At 41.7% G+C, this 22693-nt stretch overlaps 1 protein-coding gene across 2 annotated transcripts in view; it reads right to left on the reverse strand.

The window, feature by feature from the left end:
* Positions 1-5163: 5163 nt before the first annotated feature.
* LOC140716894 (E3 ubiquitin-protein ligase RING2-A-like) overlaps positions 5164-22693 on the reverse strand; it is a 43199-nt gene continuing 25669 nt past the window's right edge. For both annotated transcript variants that reach the window (XM_073029971.1, XM_073029961.1), the window contains exons 4-7: positions 18354-18569; positions 13282-13572; positions 9797-9968; positions 5164-7100 (exon numbers count right to left, since the gene is read on the reverse strand). In XM_073029971.1, the coding sequence (XP_072886072.1) occupies positions 6999-7100; positions 9797-9968; positions 13282-13572; positions 18354-18569 (781 nt within the window). In that variant the 3' untranslated portion in view covers positions 5164-6998. The remainder of the gene's footprint in view (positions 7101-9796; positions 9969-13281; positions 13573-18353; positions 18570-22693) is intronic.

Raw genomic sequence — 22693 nt, forward strand, 5'->3', positions numbered from 1 at the left:
TCATCCTAAACAACTCGTCAGTGTATCTGCAATAGTTTCCATTAATAGATGAAGAATTTCATAAGCGTGGATCCCGCCGTCTCCAACTGCGATTCCGACGGCCCTGGACGCTTCCAGACCGCGAAAGCCGCCATCTCAAATTCTGGTTCCGACGGTTCCAGGCCGCTGATCCTATTATCGCCATCTGCGGCCCCAACGACCCCGGACGCCTTCAAACCGCGAATTACGTAGCCTCTCTCTGCGGCTCCAGCGCCGATTTCGCCTACCAGCACCTCCCCGCCGAGACTTTCCTCGCTGCCTGTGGGCCCCCGGGCACCCCTCTCCTAACTACCACTCCGCAACCCCGGGTCTCCCAGGCTCCATCGTCACACTTTGGGTCCTCGGAGCCTCCACCTTTGCTCCCCCACCCCCTTTCCCCGAACATCCGAACCTTCGTCTCTCCTCTGATGCCACCAACTCTTCCTCCCTTTCTGATCCCAACTCTAATCCCCGCCGTGTCTTCACCATTCCCTCCAACCTTCCCGTCTCTGAGGAGGAACGTTCTGTCCTTAGCCTTATCTTCGTACCGCTTCGCCCAAATCTCAGTCAATTCCGCACTTGCCACAGCTCTGAGCTCTTCTTCCGTCAGCTCTGCCTCCTAGCCCACTTTTTTTGGCAAGAATTCCCCTCGCCGCATCTGTGACCCTTTCTCCCGTCTGGGACTATCATTTTCTTTCTGGACACCCTGCCCCGCCTGCTCTGAGTCTTTTCATCTCAAATTTCTGATGAGACATCAACCAGCTTGGATCAACCTCCCACCTCCTCGAACCTTACTCCCTCTGAATGCACTGCCCTCTGCATTCATCCACACCTTACCATCAAACCGAGAGACAAACCAGGTGCTGTGGTAATGTGGTTGACTGACATCTTCCTTGCAGAGGCCTGGTGGTCACCATGGATGTCCAGTCATCATACACTTCTATCCCCATCAAGAAGGCCTTAAAGCTCTCCACGTCTTTCTCAACAAAAGACCCACTCAGTTTCCCTCTATCTTCATCTGGCAGAACTGGTCCTCACCTTCAACTTTCTCCAAACTCAAGGGGAATCCATGGACACCCTCATGGCCCCCAACTATGCTTGCCTTTCCATCAGCTATGTCGAACAGTCTATGTTCCAAGCATTCACTGGAAATTCTCCCCAACTTTTCTTCTGCTACATTGACGACCACATTGGTGCTACTTATGCACCCTTGCTGAGCTCATCAATTTCATCAACTTTGCCTTTCCACACTGTCCTTAAATTCACTTGATCCATTTCTGACTCCTCTCTCCCCTTTCTCAATCTCTCCATCTCTGGAGACAAACTGTCTAATGACATCTTTTATAAACATACAATTTCCCACCTCTATCTTGACCGTATCTCTTCCCACCATCTCCTGTAAAAACGCCATTCCCTTTTCTCAGTTCCTTTGTCTCTGCAGCATCTGGCCCCAGTCTTTCCATTCCAGGTCATTGGAGATATCTTCCTTCTTCAAAGAACGGGTTTCCCTTCCTCCACCATTGATGCTGCTCTCACTGCATCTCCTCTATCTCCCGGACATCTGCACACCAGAGTCCTTGTGCAAGATAGCCTAAAGGTTAACCTCTAGGTTGAGTCAGTGGTAAAGAAGGTGAATGCAATGTTGGCATTCATTTCTAGAGGTACAGAATATAAGAGCAGGGAGGTGATGTTGTGGCTCTATAGGGCACTCATCAGACCACACTTGGAGTACTGTGTGCAGTTTTGGGCTCCTTACTTTAGAAAGGATATACTGATATTCGAGAGGGTTTGAGAAGATTTACGAGAATGATTCCAGGAATGAAAGGGTTACTGTATGAGGAACACCTGAGGGAAGAATCTCATAGAAACATTCCGAATGTTAAAAGGCCTGAACGGATTAGATACGGCAAAGTTATTTCCCATGGCAGGGGATTCTAGGACAAGAGGGCATGACTTCAGGATTGAAGGACGTCCAGTTAGAACTGAGATGCAGAGAAATTACTTTAGTCAGAGGGTGGTATTTGTTGCCACAAGTGGCTGTGGAGGCCAAGCCATTGGGTGTATTTAAGGCAGAGATAGATAGGTTCTTGATTAGCCAGGGCATCAAAAGGTATGGGGTGAAGGCAGGGGAATGGGGATGACTGGAAGAATTAGATCAGCCCATGATTGAATTGTGGAGCAGACTTGATGGACTGAATGGCCTACTTCTCCTTCCATATCTTATGGTCTTAATTGGGATGGATTTCATCTTACCGTCTCCTTGTCACCCCATGAGCCTCCACATCCAACACATCATTTTTCACAACTTCTGCCATCTCCAATGGGATCCTACCATCAAACACATCTTTACTTCACTCTGCCCCCATCCCCCACACTCTCTGCTTTCTGAAGGATTTGCTTGTCCATTCATCCCTCCTCACTAATATCCTATCCCTGTTGGGGACATCTAGTGTCTGGTGCTCCCCAATGCCTCCTGGATTAGAGAGTGTGAGCTCTCAGGACAGGATGGGCAATCTTGAGTTTTCTTCTCTGGAGCAAAAGCTGAAGGGAGACCTGTTGGAGGTTTCTATGTTTGCCCAAAATAAACTTTATTCATAGTAAAACATTACTTACAAGAATAAACCATCCAATGTTTCTTTATTCTTACTTCAGAGACAATATGTTCAATTACATTTCTTAAGACCAGTAAGTCCGCTTTAAGATGGTCCAGGTAAATCTCAGCAACATCTGGTTGGGGGCTGATGAAACAAGGGAATCAACAAAATACTTTGTTATTCCTTCTTTTTAGCAAATGATCATGCTGAATTGCTGAATCATGCTTTGAATTGACTCCAAGTCCAAACGGACATTACAGGCCGTTTGACTTGGAGTCAATTCAAAGTGGCAGAACCAAGTCGACGTGGAACAGCAAGCCTGTTGCTGAGAGCGAGAAAGACCCTAGATTTGATGGATTTAAGCAGCAGCAGAATGGGAAAGATCGGGTACAGGCTGAATTTAAGAGTCCAGACCCTAGAGCATACCAAAGTGACGGAAACTGATGCTTGGATGACATTTTAGGCACCAGGCCAGACTGAAAAGGTCTGGGTGTTGAGACCAGTGTGTGCTGCCCTGCCCTGTTCTGTGCTGAACTAAGGGTCTACGGACAGACTCTCTTTATAGAACACTATTTGCTTGTGTTTATTGTTTTCATGATTTTTTCCCCCTCGGCACATTGGGTGTTTGACGGTCTTTTTAATGTTTTTTTCAGGGAGGGTTGTTTCATGGCTGCCACATAGGAGATGAATCTCAAGGTTGTATAATGTATAAATGCTTTGATAATAAATGAACTTGACTCTTGCCACTAATTGCCCCCTGGGGTGGTACAACACTACAATAATTTAGGGGCTTCGGCACCCAACCTGGCCCCTCCCTGACCAGTAGCAGAACCCTACACTGCGATCCTCCCCCCACTGAGATTTTGCAGTAGCTGCACTGGGCTTCAAGGTGTCCCTCAGCCTGGAACATGGCAGCATTCCTCTATGGACATCTCTGTGCAGGTAGAACAAAGAGCAGCTTTCACCAAATAGACCATCCTCCAGTAGCACACTAAGTCCATGTCACTGGGAACAGCCCATTGATCAGCAAATCCTCTATCACACAAGTGCTCAGAATGATCTCCTTATCCCAGGGCTGAAATGGCTAACACAACAGGGCATAGTTTTAAGGTGCTTGGAAGTAGATGCAGAGGGGATGTCAGTGTGTTTTATTATATACAGTATACTTATTACTTCCAAAACTTAGCATTCACCCTGTGCAGCTTCAACCAGAATGGTTAACAATTCCTCTTCTTCCCCCACAGATGATACTCAACCTGCTGAATTCCTCCAGTAGGCAGTTTTCTGTTTTACATTCTAGTATCTGCAATTCCTACATTATCCTTCACTTTCATTAGACTTGGAGTTCCAACTGGTAGAGGTGCTGCCTCACAGGTCGAGACCCAAGTTCAATCCTGATTGAGTGCCGTCAGTGGAGATTGCACATTCATCATGACACGGGGAGCTCAAGTTTCTTCCCACATCCCAAAGATGATTAAAGGTTATATCAGAACCTTTGAGAATTATCTGCAGAATGGTGAGTGGGAAGGAGTTTATTATAAAATGGAATTATTGTAAATGGGTACTGGATAGTCGGTCTGGACTCAAGTACCTGAAGAGGCTTTTTCATTACTGTGTGACAAACACAAACAAAAACAATGGAGCCATACATAGATTATTGTGTACATCTCTAAAAAAGATCTATTCCTTTCTTTGTAATATTTTATCTAACATTGAATTTTCCTTTATCTTATAAATCAGTATTTCTTTCCACTTCTTTGAATTTTATATTGTTCTTACAAAAAAATCTCTGGGTTGTAGTACTTAAATCCCAGCTTGGCGCAAGCCTTTTCTCCCCCTGCCTTATTCTGAATAATAAACTAAGGTGGCCTTTGCACTTCTGACATTTCTCCCCATCACTTCTCACCTTCTCACTCAGGCCAGGTTTAATTAAGCTTAAATAGTAGGTAGCATAAGTTAGTTAACCCCAAGGGCTTTTGTACTAAACAATTTAAAACTGCAGGTCAGTCAATGTTCTTGACAGGAACTAAATGGCCTGATGTGTCTTATCCTTGGATCATCTGTACCAACTGTGACGAGACACAACTGGCTCAACTCGTACATAACTGATGAAGAACAAAAAGTGGTGCATCAGCAGAATCTAAACTGTAACCAATCACTAAAATCTTGACAAATTAACATACATAAAACAATCTAAATTTCTGTGACATGTCTGATTTAAGGAGACTATGAACAGGTCCAAAAAGCTTCATCTGGGGTCTAACATATCTCACTAAATTTTCCCTTTTATCCAACCCAGAGCAGGAGGATAACAGAAGCACAAGGCCAACATTCCTAACATAATTTAGCACTATCTTCCAGTCAAATGGCTGCACTGCAACTTGTTTTTAAAAGATAAATATTCATACTGTACCTTATTTAGGTTGGTAAAGCTCACCACAGTTCACAAGAGGTTTTCAGGAACCAGCCCTGGTTTCCCAGAGTCTGGAGATGCGGGTCAAGCATTTTGCACTCTGTTAACAATGGTAAGTGAGTGGATAAATGTGGCATCTTTTTTGAACCAAGATATATTTTATTCCTGGACAGTACAAGGTATGATGACACATACAATGCTGTAAGAAGGTTTACTTCTCATAAGCAGATCTACAACAGTAAGATATTTATTCCAACTTTTATTAAACTGATTTGTGCAGCATCTGCTCAGGAGTATTGTGCAAACCACAATGGGGTATTGATGAGATCCAGGTAACTCCTATGCCAACAGATGCTTGCTTATTGCATCAGGAGCTAAGTCCTGAATTCAGCTACATGCTGTCATTTCAAAATGCTACTGCCAAGTCCACATTCACCAACTTCCATTGCCTTTAGTTCAATCAATCAACAATATAAAGTTGTATATCTTCTTTTCTTCTGAGCATGTACACAATGTTTTATCCAAATCCATTTAGGTATATTATACAACAGTCCAAACTGTTACATAGCTTAAAAAACAGTACAAATCTAATATCGCTAAATGCACATAATAGTCAAACTTTCAGCAGAGATCCAGGTTATTCAGTAACAAAGCAGTCTTGATCTTTTTGTACATTAGCATATTAAATATTTGCCAAGGCAGCAGTAATGGCCCTATGGTTGGTCATGGGTTGGAAGAGGGATCCCAGTTCGACCAGTATCCCATGCGACAGGGTGGGTACAAGCTTAGACTCAAGGTTCAAATGTTATACCATTGGTCCATGAGTTACTGATTAAGTCTCGCCTTGGACTATTACTTTGATGGCTCCCCTAAGCCAGTAGATTTAAGAGAGTAAAAGTACATATTGAAATATATATTTGCAGAGAATGAATACTTCAAACGTATTTTCCTATTAAAAACCAAAACTCATCCGATGTTTTCCAGATTTAAAAATTGTCCTTCCTCTCATCACAATACAAAATTTGTGCAACAGTTAGCTAGTTCATAATGGCAACATTAAAAGTGATAGGCAATTAAGCTCACTCTTAATTACATTTTCTAGTATGACATAACAGGGCTAAGCAAGTATGCATCAATTTAGGCAACAGTGGCAAATTCTGCAAACAATCCTGCAGTTCAATCAGTTCACTGCATTGGAAACTTTGTCCCAGCTCCTTAATACATTAAATTTCTTTCTTCACTGTACAGCATTCTTTCCCAAATACCAATTTTTAAAAATTGTAAGAAGAAAACAGAAGTAGGTACAGGTGAACAATGGAAATCTAACATGTAGGCCAAGCGGCTAAGGCACTTTATTCAAACCCATTAGTTCATGCTTTATTCCCATAAATGGGATTATGGGAACAAAATGAAGGAGAAAAAGACTGGAGGGAATAATGACAAACATTAAAACATAACATATAAATTATTTGAAACATTAATCCACTAACTTTATCCAGATATTCAGGTGACTTTTGTTACCCCCTTCTCAGTTACTCAGACTCGTACATGGCAATATGCCATTCAAACTATTGAGCTTTCTGGATGATACTAAATGCACGTCAATTCTCTCTGGTACGAGGATCAAGAATGCCAAATGGCTTCTGGCAGCACCTACTTACATCATGATGGTCAATTGATCACAACAGAAGGAAGGTCAAACCTGAAAATGCAACACCCAACTCACAAACACAAATTGCACAAGAGCACTAGATTACACAAAAGCAATGGTTGACAACAGTTCCGATTTATTCTATACCCCAACCTAAATTGAAATACGGGCCTCTTGTGAGTCTTGCATCAAGGACCAATTTCAGGCCCTTATCTCCCAGGATTCAACACGGTCTCTTCTGCACTCCTCAAAGCCAGTCTTTTTTGTGGCGAACAGATGGAAAGAATAAGCAAGCAATTTTGTTTTGGTCCTTGTCCTCTATTTACTTTTGTTCCTTAGTTGGTGCATAATAAAGCTCAAGGGGCTTGCTGACCTTCCAGTATTTCTCATTTACTAATTCTAGTGTCAGCGATCCATTCAGTGTCTGGAAAGAAATATATATAATTAGATAAGGAAGCATTAAGGAAGTAATTTAGACAGTCCATTTTAAACAACTGCCTGTTGTGGTAGTGCATCAAAACAGCACTGAAAGGATGACCTTCCTTTGAGATAACCTGTACTCAAATTAACTTGTTACTAAAGAAGTCATTGGCTTGAATCCCATTTGATAGCCAAGGACATCTCAGTGCATCTACAGCACTTATATACATCATCAGCATGTGCAACACTGTTAACAAATCAAAATATATCATGCCACGTTAAACAATAATAATCTGTAGCAGATACTTGGATAAGTGACAGGAAGTAAGTCTTAATTTATGTACACATACAAAATGCAATAGGAACTCAACAGGTCAGGCAACATCTATGGAGAGTGATAAAGCTGAGATCGTTTTTTCCTCTCTATACATGCTACTTGACCTGCTGAGTTCTTACAGTATTTTGTGTGTTACTCTAGATCTCCATCATCTGCAGAATTTCTTGTATTTTATTTTGTCTTAAAGTATGAAAGGGAAATCCAGGGGCAGAGGGAGGGAACTGCATGTCTTACAGATGTTGCTAAGTGATTTCAGTGTGGAAAATCAGGGATGCACAAATATTGAACACAGAAATCTTGTGGGGGAAAAAAAGGAAAAAGTCATGGAATTGAACAAAAGACCATAAGATAGAGGATCATTTGGCCCATTGAGTCTGTTCCACCATTTCATCACGACTGATCCAATTTTCCTCTCAGCCCCAATCTCCTGGCTAGCTCCTGCATCCTTCCACGCCCTAACTAATCAAGAATCTATCAACCTCTGCCTTAAATATGCATAAAGATCTGGCCTCCACTGCTGCCTGTGGCAAAGAACTCCACAGATTCACCACTCTCTAGCTAAAGAAATTCCTCACCTCCATTCAAAAATAGCGCCTCTCGCCACATCCCTTGGTGTTAGACTCTCCCACCACTGGAAATATCCTCTGCACATCCACTCTATTAAGGCCTCTCACCATGCCAACAGTTTCAATGAGGTCACTCCTCACTCTTCTGAATTCCAGCAAATACAGGTCCAGAGCCATCAAATGCTCCTCATATGACAAGCCATTCAAACCTGGAATCATTTTCATGAACCTCCTTTGAACCCTCTCCAGTTTCAGCTCATCCTTTCTAAGATAAGGGGCCCAAGACTGCTCACAATACTCCAAGTGAGGTTTCACCAGTGCTTTATAAGTTCTCTACATTACATCCTTGCTTTTATATTCTAGCCCTCCTGAAATGAATGCTAACATTGCATTTGCCTTCCTCACCACAGGCTCAGCCTGCAAACTAACCTTTAGGGAACCCAGCACATGGACTCTCAAGCCCCTTTGCACCCCAGTTTTTTGTATTTTCTCATCATTTCATTTCTTTACCAAAGTGCATGACCATACACTTCCTGTCACAGTATTCCATCTGCATTTCCTTACGCATTCTCCTAATCTGTTCTTCTGCAGCTCCTCCATTTCCTCAAAACTACCTGCCCTCCACCTATCTTCATATCATCTGTAAACTCTGCAACAAAGCCATCAATTCCATCATCCAAATCATTGAAATATAATGTAAAAAGAATCAGGTCCAACACAGACCCCTACGGAACACCACCAGTCACCGGCAGCCAGCCAGAAAAAATCCCCCTTTATTCCCACTCTTTGCCTCCTACAAAAGATGAAAACATTTAAACCAAAGCTCTAATTTCAATGCTTTTGTTATGTAGACAAACAGAAATCAGCACTTTTTAAAGTGACAAGGGAGGAGACAAAGAGGAAAAAACTAGAAAACGTTGGTGAGTACCCTGGAGTAGCTGGTGAAGACAAGTTGCTAAATAATATAGCTACTCTTTTCCCTTTCCTGCAGGAAATTTGCCCATTCACTATTATTTGAGATGTGTAAAGTCTGAAGGCAATGGCACAAAACATCAGCAAGGTAGAAAAATAGAGACAATATTTCATTTCAGTCCATGCTGAACAAGGTGCAAAACAGGATTAGAAGTGTTGAGGGACAAGATGTAGAATGACAGTCCAGGAAAGTACAGCCTAACTGAAGTGGAATTCAAAAGGAACAAATATTGTGAAGTTATACTGTTCACTAGGGTATTGCATTCAGTTATGGCCGTCTCCCTATAGGAAGGCTTTGGAGAGGGTGGAGAGGTTTACCAGCGTGTTGCCTGGATTAGAGGGGATAGTTAAGGAATAGCTGGAAACACAGAAACATAGAATTGAGTTGCGTCTTTTTTATGGTGAGTGGAGGCGGAGGCAAAACTTGATAAAAGCTTGTAAGATATTAAGAGACATAGATAAATAATATTTTCTTATAATATTTTTCCAAGGGTCAAAAAGCCTGATATTACTGAGCTAGCACTTAAGGTGAGCGATAAATTCAAAGGAGATGGATGAGCGAAGATTTTATTTATTTTACAAAGTGGTGGGTGCCTGGAATGTGCTGCTAGAGTGGTAGTGGAAACAGTATTTAAAAGGCTCTTAGATAAGAATATGAATGTACTGAAAATACATGGATATAGACAATGAATAGTCAGAAGGGATAGTTTAGTTTGGCATGCAATTATAAATTTATTTCATTCAGTACTACATTGCTGGCCAAAGGGTCTATGTTCAAAATGGAGCTGAGCAAATTGGATTAAAGCACAGACAGATGGTACCTACTGTGAACTGGCCTCCCGACGTAGTGATGTAAATTGTATACTGCTTCTCACTGACTTCTTCCAGACTGACTGCATTGTTGCCAATGTTCTTCTGTTGCTCCTCCAAGGCAATTCTCAACGCCAGATATTTGGACAAATGGTCCACGGTGGCATTTGCGGTGGTCTTCACATACCTGAGCCACAATCACATATCATGGGTTCAGAATTCAGTAGGAAGAGAAATGTTAAATGAACATTTTTTTAAAAAGTTATAAGTTGCTGCCTTACATCTCCCACAACCCTAGTTTGACCCAAACCAACAGCGCTGCCCCTGTCGAGTTTACACCTTCTTCCTGTGACCATCTGGGTTTCCACTGGGCATCCAGTTCCCTCCGTCCCCTCCCCCCAAAGGAATTAAAGATTAATTGACCATTGTACACTGTGCCTTGGTGTAAAAGGTGGCAGGAGGAACAGAGATGGGGTGGTTGTTGACAATGAGAGGGGAAAAGTTAGAGTGAAGTAAGTGGAAGGAATGGAACTATAAGAGAAATACTGAGAGCCAGCGTAGACTTGATAGGATAAACAGCCTTATTCTCTGTAACAACATTCAGATTTAGTAGAAGACAGAATTACCATTGTGTAGAATTAGAAGGCATTCTATGCCACTAATTTGCCATTTTGCCTGCTAGCAGCCCTGAATAAACTTCACTACATGTCCTCTGCAGAACAGTTTGCAAGTCAGAAATGCAGCTGAGTTCCTACGTGTCAGAGGATGCCTGCAGCTCTGCAGTAGTTGGCAAATCCATCTTTCTGTCAGCTCAAGTGATTGTTCATGTGTTCGAGCTATATACAAGTCTGGCGATAATAAGCTTGGAAGGACCTATAAGTTATTTATCTTACTGCTGAAATTGTGTGAAAGGATCCTAAATTATAGCAGTGAGCAGACTGCGAAATCAGTCTGTAATTCCCCAGAAATCAGTTTATGATGTTTTAAGCTGCCACATTTCTATATTCAAACCCTTCTCTCTGTTTTCAAACTGTAGTTCGTCATCTTTATTTCCTAGTCCAATACATCAGTGATATTCCCAGTGGAAACACATCTGTGTCACTGCATATATCCAATTCTAATAACTAAATAAATAGGAAAACAGGCAAATAGGGTTCTAATGCAGAAAAGGAGAACACAATTGCAAGTGACGGTTCCCCATGCATCTGCTGGGTGGCACAATGGCATAACAGGTGGAGCTGCTGTCTCAAATCACCAGCGATTTCTGCTTCTATCTCAAATTCTGCTTCAATCTCGACCTGTATGTGGAGTTTGCACCTTTCCCTGTGACCGTGCATTTCCCCTCCGGATATTCTAATTCCCCCCCATATCACAAAGGTGCAGAGATCGGTGGATTAACTAACCACTGTAAAGTGCCTCAAGTGTGTGGGTGAGTGGTGGAATCTAGAGGAGTGGGGGCAGTTGATAGGGAGAAATTATGTTACAGGGAAGGTTTTTGTGGAAATAGAATAATTCTGAGAGACAGCATTAACTTAATGGATCCAATGACCTTCTCCTTCCGCGAGAGAACATGTGGAAATGCTCCACTGTGGTGCTCTTGTGAAAAGGCACAATATGGTGTAACAACATACTGAGAGATTCCAACACATTAGTATCCTTTTGGAAAACTGGATAAACTCGGAACAAAGTCCAACTCCGCCATTTTGCTGAGGTCAGACTTGAAGCTAAAGTTCCACTTCAAGATCCAGTGTACTGATTTTGGGTAGGACAAGATACTGTGGGAGTAAATCTCTCTGTGCATTGTAGACCATCAGGGATCTTCCTCTTCACCATCACCACTGCTTTACCCAACATCCCCCAAGAAATTACACTAAAATGGACAAATTTGATATATTTTTCCTTGCTATTACTATAACCTCGCTATCTACAAATTGGTGGCTATAAAATATCTACAAACTTCCTAATTTATCTCGAGGTTTCATATGGTAGAAATTATGTTTTTTAACTTGCCCTACTAAGTTGTAATAATTTTTAAAATGACTACTGCACCTTGTTAAAGAAAATCCCAAGATCTCTTAGAATATCTTTCCCTGCAGTACAACAAACTCAATTACAGCAGAAGAGAGTCCAAACTCATAATAGAGTACTACTGGGATGTTGGTGGTGTCAGACTAGTAGATTTTCTGGATGATTGCATGCTCGACAAAACTTTAGTAAGAGAACATTTACAATACTGTGCACAGTTCTAGTCACTGTGCTAAAGGAAATACGCCATTAAACTGGAAAAGGTACAATAAAGATCTAGGAGGATGCTATTAGGACAGGAGGGCTTGGGTTATAATGAGAATCAGGATAGTTTAGGACTTTTTTCCTTGGAGTACAGAAGGTTGTGGGATAATCCTATAGAAATTTACAAAATTATGACAGCATACACAAGTTGACTAGCCACAGTCTTTTCCCCAGGGCAAGGGAAATCCAAAACTAGAGGGCCCAGTTTAAAAGTGAGAGGGGTAAGATTTAAAGGAAACCTGAGGGACTTTTTCCAGACAGAAGGTGGTGGGTAGATGGAGCTGCCAGAGGGAATGATAAAGGCAGGTACAACTACAACATTTAAAGCCATTCAGACAGGTACACAGATAGGAAAGGTTCAGAGGGATGGAAGCCAAAACACGGGCAAAAGGGGTTATTTCCATTCATTAACATTCAGCTTGGACAAGTGGACTGAACAGCTTGTTTTCCATGCTACACATAACCATAGAACATTACAGCACAAAAACAGGCCCTTCGGCCCTTCTTGGCTGTGCCGAACCATTTTTCTGCCTAATCCCACTGACCTGCACCTGGACCATATCCCTCCATAGCTATATCACTATATTGGATTTTATACTATTAATATCTAAATGCATTTTTATTTCACTTTTGTATTTACACCTCAATATGTACCAGGCTCCTGGTGTTCTACATACAAATCTGGCTCCCACTACACAACCTGACCCACTAGTCAAGACCCTGGCCCCTGGTATTATTCTGGACCCCATCTCTGGACACACAGAGGCCATGGACTTAAGCTGAAAATGTGTAAATTCAAAGGAGATGTGTAGGAAAAATATCTTTTCTTTCTTATCCCTCACAGAGAATGGTAGGTCTCTATAAGGTGCCAGGGCTGGTGGAGGGAATTCACCAGGTTAGATAGACACATGAATATGTAAGGAATGGAAGAATATGGACATTGTGTAGGCAGAAGGGATTGGACATTTGGTTACTAATTTAATTAGTTAAATAGAGCATTGAGGGCTGAAGGGCTGTGCCTTATTATTCTACATTCTATGTTCTTTGGACTCTGGACTCTGAAGTGAGTCAGCTTCCAGATTATCAGCGTTTTAACGACAATTACAATGCAATCAAAGCAAGGGGCTGGACATCATTGTGATAATTTACAAACACAGAATTAGTTCAATGAGCGATTTTCAAATTTCATCTGTGGAAGCTGTTTCCCACACCTGGTTTGTGAATATTCATCCTTCTCAACCAACACTGGGTGTGGTCTGAAGACAAGCTCAATTTCACTGCACGAGTCCCCCGCCACGTCTGGGCTACCAGCCCCCTCTCGCGAGTTGTCGAGGTCAGGGCAGGAGTCGTCTGAAGCCTTGGAGCGCTTGCGGCTTGGGCCAGCCTCCTGGTTGCTGTGCGTTGACACATTGCTGACATGAGAGCGGCTGTCACAGTTGTCCTCCCCTCCACTAAAGGTAGTGTTGTCAGATTCATGAGGAGGCTTCCTCACTCGCTGAGCTCTAGGCAGAGACAATGGGAGAGGATTAAAAACCTGCCTGTTTAACAACTTTTCTATCCATGTCAGCAAATCAAAAAAGGTGTTCATTGACTTCAGGAAGCAAGATGGAGCTCATGCTTCTGTCTGTATCAACAGTGCTGATATGGAGATGATTGGCAGCATACACATACATATTGTAAACATACACAACCAGAGTTGAGGACAACTTCTCTACTGCTCTTATAAGCCTCTTATACATTACAAATTAACTTTGTCCTCACAAACGAGCTTGTTATGGCTCTTGAAACTTACTGCACTTTCTTTATACCAACAGCTATACTACATTAAAAACTATTATGTTTTGAAATGATCTGTATGGACAGCATGCAAAACTAGGCTTTTCACTGAATCTTGGTGCATGAGACAATAATAAACCAGTTACTAATACAGCCTGCCTAGCAAAGGTAGTCCTGTGCTACAAAATCTCATATTAATCCAACTCTTGTAATCCAGCAAGGTCCTACAATGAAGTACCAGCATGTCAGAAGTTTGCGGATTCAGAAATTCACTATTTTTATCGTGGTTAAAGGATTAATAGCCAGGCAGCAGTTTCAGACCATCACACAACTTCTCTTTCAGTAATCCCATAGTGCAAGGTGAGTTACAAGCCAAGTTTTAGTGATTTTGTTACACAGAGTGCTAGATGGTTGGATTGTATTATCAGGGTAAGCGATGGAGGCAGACACAGCACTAATGTTTATGAGGCATTTAGACAGCCAAGTGGTTAAGGTGTTGGTCTAGTGATCTGAAGGTTGCTAGTTCGAACCTCAGCTGAGGCAGCGTGTTGTGTTCTTGAGCAAGGCACTTAACCACACATTGCTCTACGACGACACCAGCAACCAAGTTGTATCGGCTAGTGCCCTTCCCTGGGACAACATCGGTGGTGTGGAGAGGGGAAGACTTGCAGCATTGGCAACTGTTAGTCTTCTATACAACCCTGCCCAGGCCTGCACCCTGGAAACCTTCCAAGGCACAAATCCGTGGTCTCTGGAGACTAATGAATTGCTATTAGACAGCCACATGAACATAGAGGGATATGAATCAGAATCAGGTTTAATATCACAGGCATGTATCATGAAATGTGTTAACAGTGGCAGCTGTACAATACAATACATGACAATATAGAATAAAGTAAACTACAGTAAGCATATATGTATATTTTAAATAGTTAAATTAAAAATTATGCAAAAACAGAAATAATAAGTGAGGTAGTGCTCATGGGTTTAATGTCCATTTAGGAATCGGATGGCAGGGAGGAAGAAGCTGTTCCTGAATCGCTGAGTGTGTGCCTTCAGGCTTCTGTACCTCCTACCTGACAACGAGAAGACAGCATGTCCTGGGTGATGGGGTCCTTAATGATGGACGTCACCTTTCTAAGGCACCGCTCCTTGAAGAAGACATCTTGGATACTATGGAAGCTAGTACCCAAGACGGAGCTGATAGGGTTAGTCTAGTCTGGCATCTTGGTCGGCTCAGACATTATGGGTTAAGGGGCCTGATACAGTGCGGTACTGTTCTATGTTATAGAACACAGAACATAGAAATCTACAGCACATTACAGGCTCTTTGGCTCACGATGTTGTGCCAAACATATATTCTAGAAACTGCCATAAGTTACCCTACCACATAGCCCTCTATGTTTCTAAGCTCCATTTATCTATCTAAGAGTCTCTTAAAAGACCCTATTGCATCCACCTCCACCACCATCGTAAGCAGTGCATTCACCACTCTTTGTGTGAAAAACTTACTCCCGACATCCCCTTTGTACCAACTTCCAAGCTCCTAAAACTATGCCCCCTCGTGTTAGCCATTTCAGCCCTGAGAAAAAGCCTCTGGTTATCCACACAATCAACACCTCTCATTATCTTATACACCTCTATCAAGTCACCTCTCATCCTCAGACGCTCCAAGGAGAAAAGGCCGAGTTTACTCAATCTATTCTTATAAGGCACGCTCTCCAATCCAAGCAACATCCTTGTAAAAAGGCTAACACGAAAGAGCACAGTTGGAAGTAGGTGCTTGGAAATAGGTACAGAGGAGATGTCAGGGTTAAGTTTTTTTTTTAAATGCAGAGAGTGGTGAGTGTGTGGAATGCGTTGCCAGCAATGGTGGTGGAGGCAGATACGATAGGGTTTTCTAAGAGACTCCTGGATAGGTACATGGAGCTTAGAAGAATAGAGGGCTATGGGTAACCCTAGGTAATTTCTAAAGTAAGTACATGTCAGGCACAGAATTGTGGGCTGAAAGGCTTGTATTGTGCTGTAGTTTTTCTATGTTCCTATGTCTATATCCACAACCTTCCTGTAAATGAGGTGACCAGAACTGAACACAGTACTCCAAGTGGGGTCTGACCAAGATCTTATATAGCTGTAACATTACCTCACAGCACCTGAACTCAGTGGCACGATTGATGAATGACAACACACCATATGCCGTTGTAACAACACTGTCAACCTGCACAGCAACTTTAGAGTGTCCTATGGACACGGACCCTAAAACCTCTCTGTTTCTTCACACTGCCAAGAGTCTTACCATTAATACTGTACTCTATCTTCAAATTTGACCTACCAAAATGAACCACCTCACACTTATCTGGGTTGAACTCTATCTGCCACTTCTCAGCCCAGTTCTGAATCTTACTGACATCCCACTGTAACCTCTGACAACCCTCCAGACTATCCACAACACCCCCAACCATTGTGACATCAGCAAGCGTACTAACCCACCCTTCCACTTCCTCCTCCAGGTTATTTTTTTTTTTTTTTAAATGACAGAGGAGAGGTCCCAGAACAGATCCCTGCAGAACACCACCAGTCACCGACCTACATGCAGAATATGAGCCATCTACAACCACCCTTTGCTTTTTGTGGGCAAGCCAATTCTGTATCCACAAAGCAAGGTCTCCTTGGATCCCATGCCTCCTTACTTTCTGAATGAGCCTTGCATAGAGAACCTTATCGAATGTCTTACTGAAATCCATATACAGTACATCCATTGCTCTACCTTCATCAATGCATATTCAGAGTTATAATGCATATTGGAAGTCTAGTTTTCATAAACCACAGCAATAAAACAAATACCTGCTGTAATAAATCTCCTGTGCAATATGCTACTCAGCAATCAAATTAAAACTTAGAGACTTTTTGGAAAAAGTATCTCTCTCAGGTGCCAGCCAGCACTGGACAATGAAAAGCTGACAATGCAAAGTGACCTGTTCACCGAATTGTTGCCTCACATTACCTGTAAAACTCTGGTTTAATTACTTTTAAAAGATGAATTTTTGAATCGTTCAGATTTCCATCCAAGGTCCCAGCTCTGCATTTCCCACTGACCCTGCCTTTAAATATGTCCTGTAAGTAGTAAATCCTGCCTATTTCAAAATCCAATCCAAAAGGAACAACTCTTGGCTTATTTTCAGAACATACGTTTCATCTGCTCTAGCAACAACCTGCATTCATGAAAACTATGAAACAGTAAAACATCATAAAAATTTCACAACATTTCAGGCAGATGAGGTAGATTTAAGAAACATTTTAAAGCCAAAGTAGAAAAGCAAGGAGAGAGCTGACTTCAGTACCTTGGTAACTCGTTGCTAAAAGGTACAACTGAGAATAGAAAGGCGAGCAAATTTGGAAGATTGCACCTTGGGAAACTACAGGAGGTGACAGAAGGATTGGAACACAGGAGTGGAACATCTGATACACTGTTGGCCAGTGAATCAATGAGTATACAGGTAGGAGGTAACTGGAAATTGGTGCAAGTTGGTACAAAAAGTTACGGATGAACAGAAATATCAAAAGTGGGATTGAGACCCCAGTAAAAGATCAATGAGAATAGGCAGGTTTGGAGAAAACAAATACAGCATTAATTAACATCATAAAAAGCGTAGGGGATGGGCAACATTATAAAGCAGAAATAATCAGTGTAGTTTAACCTTGGGAAGCTGTTGGGAGAGAAATGCACCAGTGGATAAACCATAACCTTGAGTCTTCTCAGCATTTATCCAACTGGGGGATGGGGGGGTGGGAGAGAAGAATAGTTTATATGCTAGATGTGCCCTATATCAAACAAGTGGCAGTGACATGGTCAAGTCAGCTGTAGTCAGAATAGAAGATACAAAACCTTAAGAACATATATCATCAAGCTCAAGGACAGTTTCTATCCTCTTGTGATGAAACTCAAAAATGGAGGTGTCGTATGATAAAGATGAAGTCTTGACCTTGCAATCCATCTTACCCGTGCACTCTCAGTAACTGTAAAACTATACAATATAGGTTTTTTCCCTTTTTGTACGAATGGCATGTACTTGCATACGGAATAACATGTATGGACATGCTTTTCACTGTATCTCAGTACATATGGTACTAATAAACCAATTACCAATTTCACATGAAAACATGGCTGCATTTCTGAATGCTGGGCTAAATCACTTATAATAAAGGCACGGATCCTTAGGGAAAACTGCAATTGTGGGAAGAAACACCATTGCAGGTACTGTAGCTACCTGACTACAACTAGCCAAAAGGACTGGAAGCAGTTAAGAGGAAGGTGATGTGATCACCCTTGCCAAAGCCTGGGGACAGGATGAGCTTTCATAGTCAAAGTAATAAAGGATACCATTTGTGACCTTCATAAGGACCATTTCAGTGGAGTGGCAAGATCAGAAAACTAACTGAAATAGTTTAATCACGGAACTTTGAGAAAGGAAAGCACCATTTACCATTCAGTCCAAGTTCCCCTTACCTATGCATGGCCTGCATTTTCAATCCCTCCTCAATACTGCTGCTTAGGGCTTGTTGGTTATGAAGTCGGCTTAATCGTGCCAGTACACGATCTTGATGTGCCTCATATTCATCCCTGCTTGGGTAGATCTTACAGATCAGTGCATCAAAATTTGGATCTGGTCGGAGAGATCGCTTAGAAACCAGTTTCTTTCGACATGTGGGGCACTCTTTGTTCCTGATTAAAAAAACAGAAACAAAAGTATTACTTCATCAGTTGGATCTTAATATGAACTTTTCAAGTAATGACTAGTAATAATGACTAGTTCTACATAACTAATCATCTCCAAATTTTAACTAACACAGGCAACATGCTTTCAGTTATAAGATACCAAAGTACTTTATTTGTCAAAGTGGAGAATGAGTTTGTAAATCTGGTGGGAGCAAAGGATGTTGGGAATGGCGAGGGTGGAGCGCCCCAAAAGAGTGTGGGACAGGTGACAGAGGAGGAGTACCGGGGCATGGGGTGGTATGGATGTAGACACACCCAGCCCTGAGACACCAGGCAAGGTAATCTGATTCCAAACAATTGGTTTATTGATTATTGTAGAATGTCTCTCAGATGCTTCCCACTTCCTCACTTTTCCCTTCCCCAACAATGATGCCCCTTTCCCTGCCCCCTTTATACACTCGGTCACAAGAGAAACCCAATTCAGAATCACGTTTAGCATCACTTACATGTCATGAAATTTGTTTCTTTTTGCATCAGCAGTACGGTCCCTTACATAAAATTACTACAATACTGTGCAAAAGTCATAGGGACCTCAATTAGAGATTGGCAGGTATGACGTTGTGTGAATCATTGAGCTGTGGCTGAAATAAAATTAACATCCAAAGATACACATTGTATTGATAGGACAGGCAGGTAGGCAGAAGGGGTGGCATGGCTCTGTTGGTGAAAATGTAATCAAATCCTTCAAAACAGGTGACACAGGATTGGAAGACATTAAATTGTTCCGGATGGAGTTAAGGAACTGCAAGAGCAAAAAGACCTTGAAACAAGAGAAAATCTGTAGATGCTGGAAATCCAAAGCAACACACACAAAATACTGGAGGAACTCAGCAGGTCAAAGAGCAGCTACAGAAAAGAGTAAACAGTCGACATTTTGGCCCAAGAACCCTCATCAGGACCCTGATGGGAGTTACATACAGGCCTCCAAACAGTAGCCTGGATGAGGGCTACAAATTACAATGGGAGATGTTCCTATAGTCAAGGGGAATTTTGATATGCAGGTAGATTGGGAAAATCAGGTTGGTACTGATTTTGGATCCAGAGAAAGAAGTTTTAGAATGCCTACGAGATAGCTTTTTAGAACAGCTTGTGGTTGAGACCACGAGGGATCACTTATTCTGGATTGTCACTAGACTCTGGCAAGGTTCTGGAGGACTAGAAAACTGCAATGTCACTCCACTCTTCCAGAAGGGAGGGAGGTAGAAGAAAGGCAATTATAGGCCAGTTAGCCTGACCTCAATGGTTGTGAAGATGTTGGAGTTGATTGTTAAGGATGAGGTTTCGGGCACTTGAAGGCACATAGGCAAAGTCAGCATAGCTTCCTCAAGGGAAAATCTTGCCTGACAAATCTGTTGAAATTCTTTGAGGAAAATAACAAGCAGAACATATAAAGGAGAATCGGTGGATGTTGTGTACTTGGAATTTCAGAAGGCCTTTGACAAGGTGTCGCATATGAGGTTGCTTAGCAAGAGTCCATGACATTACAGGAAAGATACCAGCATGGATAGAGTATTGGCTGATTGGCAGGAGTAAAAGTGTGGGAATAAAGGGTGCCTTTTCTGATTGGCTGCCAGTCACTAGTGGCGTTGGGCAGTGGTCAGTGTTGCAATCTCTTTTCACGTTGTATGTCAATGATTTAGATGAAGGTATTCATGGCTTTGTGGTCAAGTTTTCCAATGATATGAAGGTAGATGGAAGAGCAGGTATATTGAGGAAGCAGGAAGACTTGCAGAAGGACTTAGAAGGATTAGGAGAAAGGGCAAATAAGTGGTAGATGAAATGCAGTGTCCGGAAATGTATGGTCATGCATTTTAGTGGAAGGAATAAAAACATCGATTATTTTCTAAATGGTCAGAAATTCAAACATCCGAGGTGCAAAGGGGGGTTCTCGTGCAGGATTCCAAATTGGCTTGAAGGTTGAGTCAGTGGTAAGGAAAGCAAATGCAACATTGGTATTCTTGTCAAGGGGACTAGAATACAAAAACAAGGATATAAAACTGAGGCTTTATAAAGTGTGGGGAGGTCTCAGCTAGAAGTATTGTGAGCAGGTTTGTGAGCCCTTATCTAAGAAAGGATATGCTGACATTGGAGAGGGTCCAAAAGAGGTTCACAAAAAATGATTCCAGGAATGAAAGACTAATCATATGAGGTGTGTTTGATGAGTCTGGGCCTGCACTTGTTGGAATTTAGAAGAATGGGGGGGGTGGGCAGGTGGAATCTCATTCGAATGTTGAAAGGCCTAGATAAAGTGAATGTGGAGATGATTTTTCCTGTAGTGAGTAAGTCTAGGACCAGAGCGCACAATGTCAGAATCCTTTCAGAATGGAGATAGGGAAGAATTTCTTTAGCCAGAGGATGGTAAATCTGTGGAATTTGTTGCCACAGGTGATTGTAGAGGACAGGTCATTGAGTATTTTTAGTACAGAGGTTAATACTTTCTTGTAAGTCAGGGAATGAAAGATTACGGGAAGGCAGAAGAATAGAGTTAAGCAGGAAATGGTACAGCCATGATCAAGTGGTGTAATTCTGCTAATTGTCTTATAGACATTATAGTCTTATACACATATGTATGTGTGCCTTTTTCACAGTACTGTGTAATGTAGCTTGGTACCATATTTTGTTTATAATATCTTTGTTGCAGATTAATGCAAACATAATGAGTTAAGAAAAAGGTATTTTAATTTATGCTATTTCTTGTTTTAAAATATTTACTATGCAGACTAGAGGTAGTGGCCAGGGAGGTTTAGCACTGACTGGAGATGCAATTGGTCTTGTAACATACAAGGTATTCTGTTGGAAGTGATTCACAACTCCTCACATTTATCTATTGTCTCTAAGTCCCATCTAAATTTTCCTCAGACTTGGAAATGAGTCACTGTTAATTTACTGTTCTTCGAAAGGAAAGTCCCAGGATTATTTAACAAACAGCATTAAGGGAATAAAGCTAGACCACAGGCTATGGGAGTTTAGGGTGGGAGTTAATAGCCAGCTTGTCACTATAGAAATGGCCATTTAGGAGTTCTACAGGATAATGCAGGGTTATGATCACTGTTTGTAACCCAAACTGTTCGCAACTGAAGGCAAAAGATGCCCCACACCTGCAGCAGCTGGCAAATCCATCCCACCAGTGTTCCAAACATTCTATCGTATGTACAGACTGTACACAGATCAGCTGTCGTAAGCTGAGGGAGGACCTACATGCTACTGCCCGTATCCCAGGATGGACGTAACACAAAACTTTTATGCTAGGTAGTAAATTATCTGTTTTCCTCAGCTGACTTACACCAAGCAAAGCTCGCAAAATTGGCAGACGTGGAATAGCTGAACTGAAATCCATACACTGAAACAAAAACATTACCGAAACTTCAAAGTGAGGAGTCCATTCAGTCCCTCAATCTTACTCCAAGATACAATATTAATCTGCTATTAACCATGCAAATTTCATTTCATGCTTCAACTTTCTTCTTTCTTTCCTCAATTTCACTGGCTATTTATGATTTCTTTAATGTTAAACATTTCTCTTCGTTCTTTAACCCACACAAAGGTGTCGGTTTATTCTGAGCACAATCTGGACTGACACCTCGATACAGCATAACTGCACAGAGAAAATTTGGCTCAGATATGACTGACTTAAGCAACCTAAAGTGATACATACTTCACTAAAAAGAACAAGAACTCCCAACGTGCGAGTTTACCATCATTTCCAAGCCAACAACAAGCAGATTTCATTTATTAATTATTTAATTATATAGTATGCAAATAATGTATTATTGTAATTATATACTGTAATAAAGCTACCTTGATTAATAGATATTTTTTGTCACCTATTTCATTGCATGACTAACATTTTTTAACAGTAACCACTTTAGTTACTACCCGAAACATTGACTCTATTCTACCTCAAGAGATGCTGCCTGCCCGATCTGCTGAATTCCTCTATGCAGATTTGCAGAATGTCTTGCGTTTACCATTTGAGGGTATCTTTGAGTTGTGAAAGCTACCATTCTGTAATGCCATTTCCTACTCTCCCACTGTGCATATAATGCTGGCAGATTTGTATCCCTAGATGT

Source organism: Hemitrygon akajei, chromosome 2 (assembly GCF_048418815.1).
Source record: "Hemitrygon akajei chromosome 2, sHemAka1.3, whole genome shotgun sequence".
NCBI classification, from domain to species: Eukaryota; Metazoa; Chordata; class Chondrichthyes; order Myliobatiformes; family Dasyatidae; genus Hemitrygon; species Hemitrygon akajei.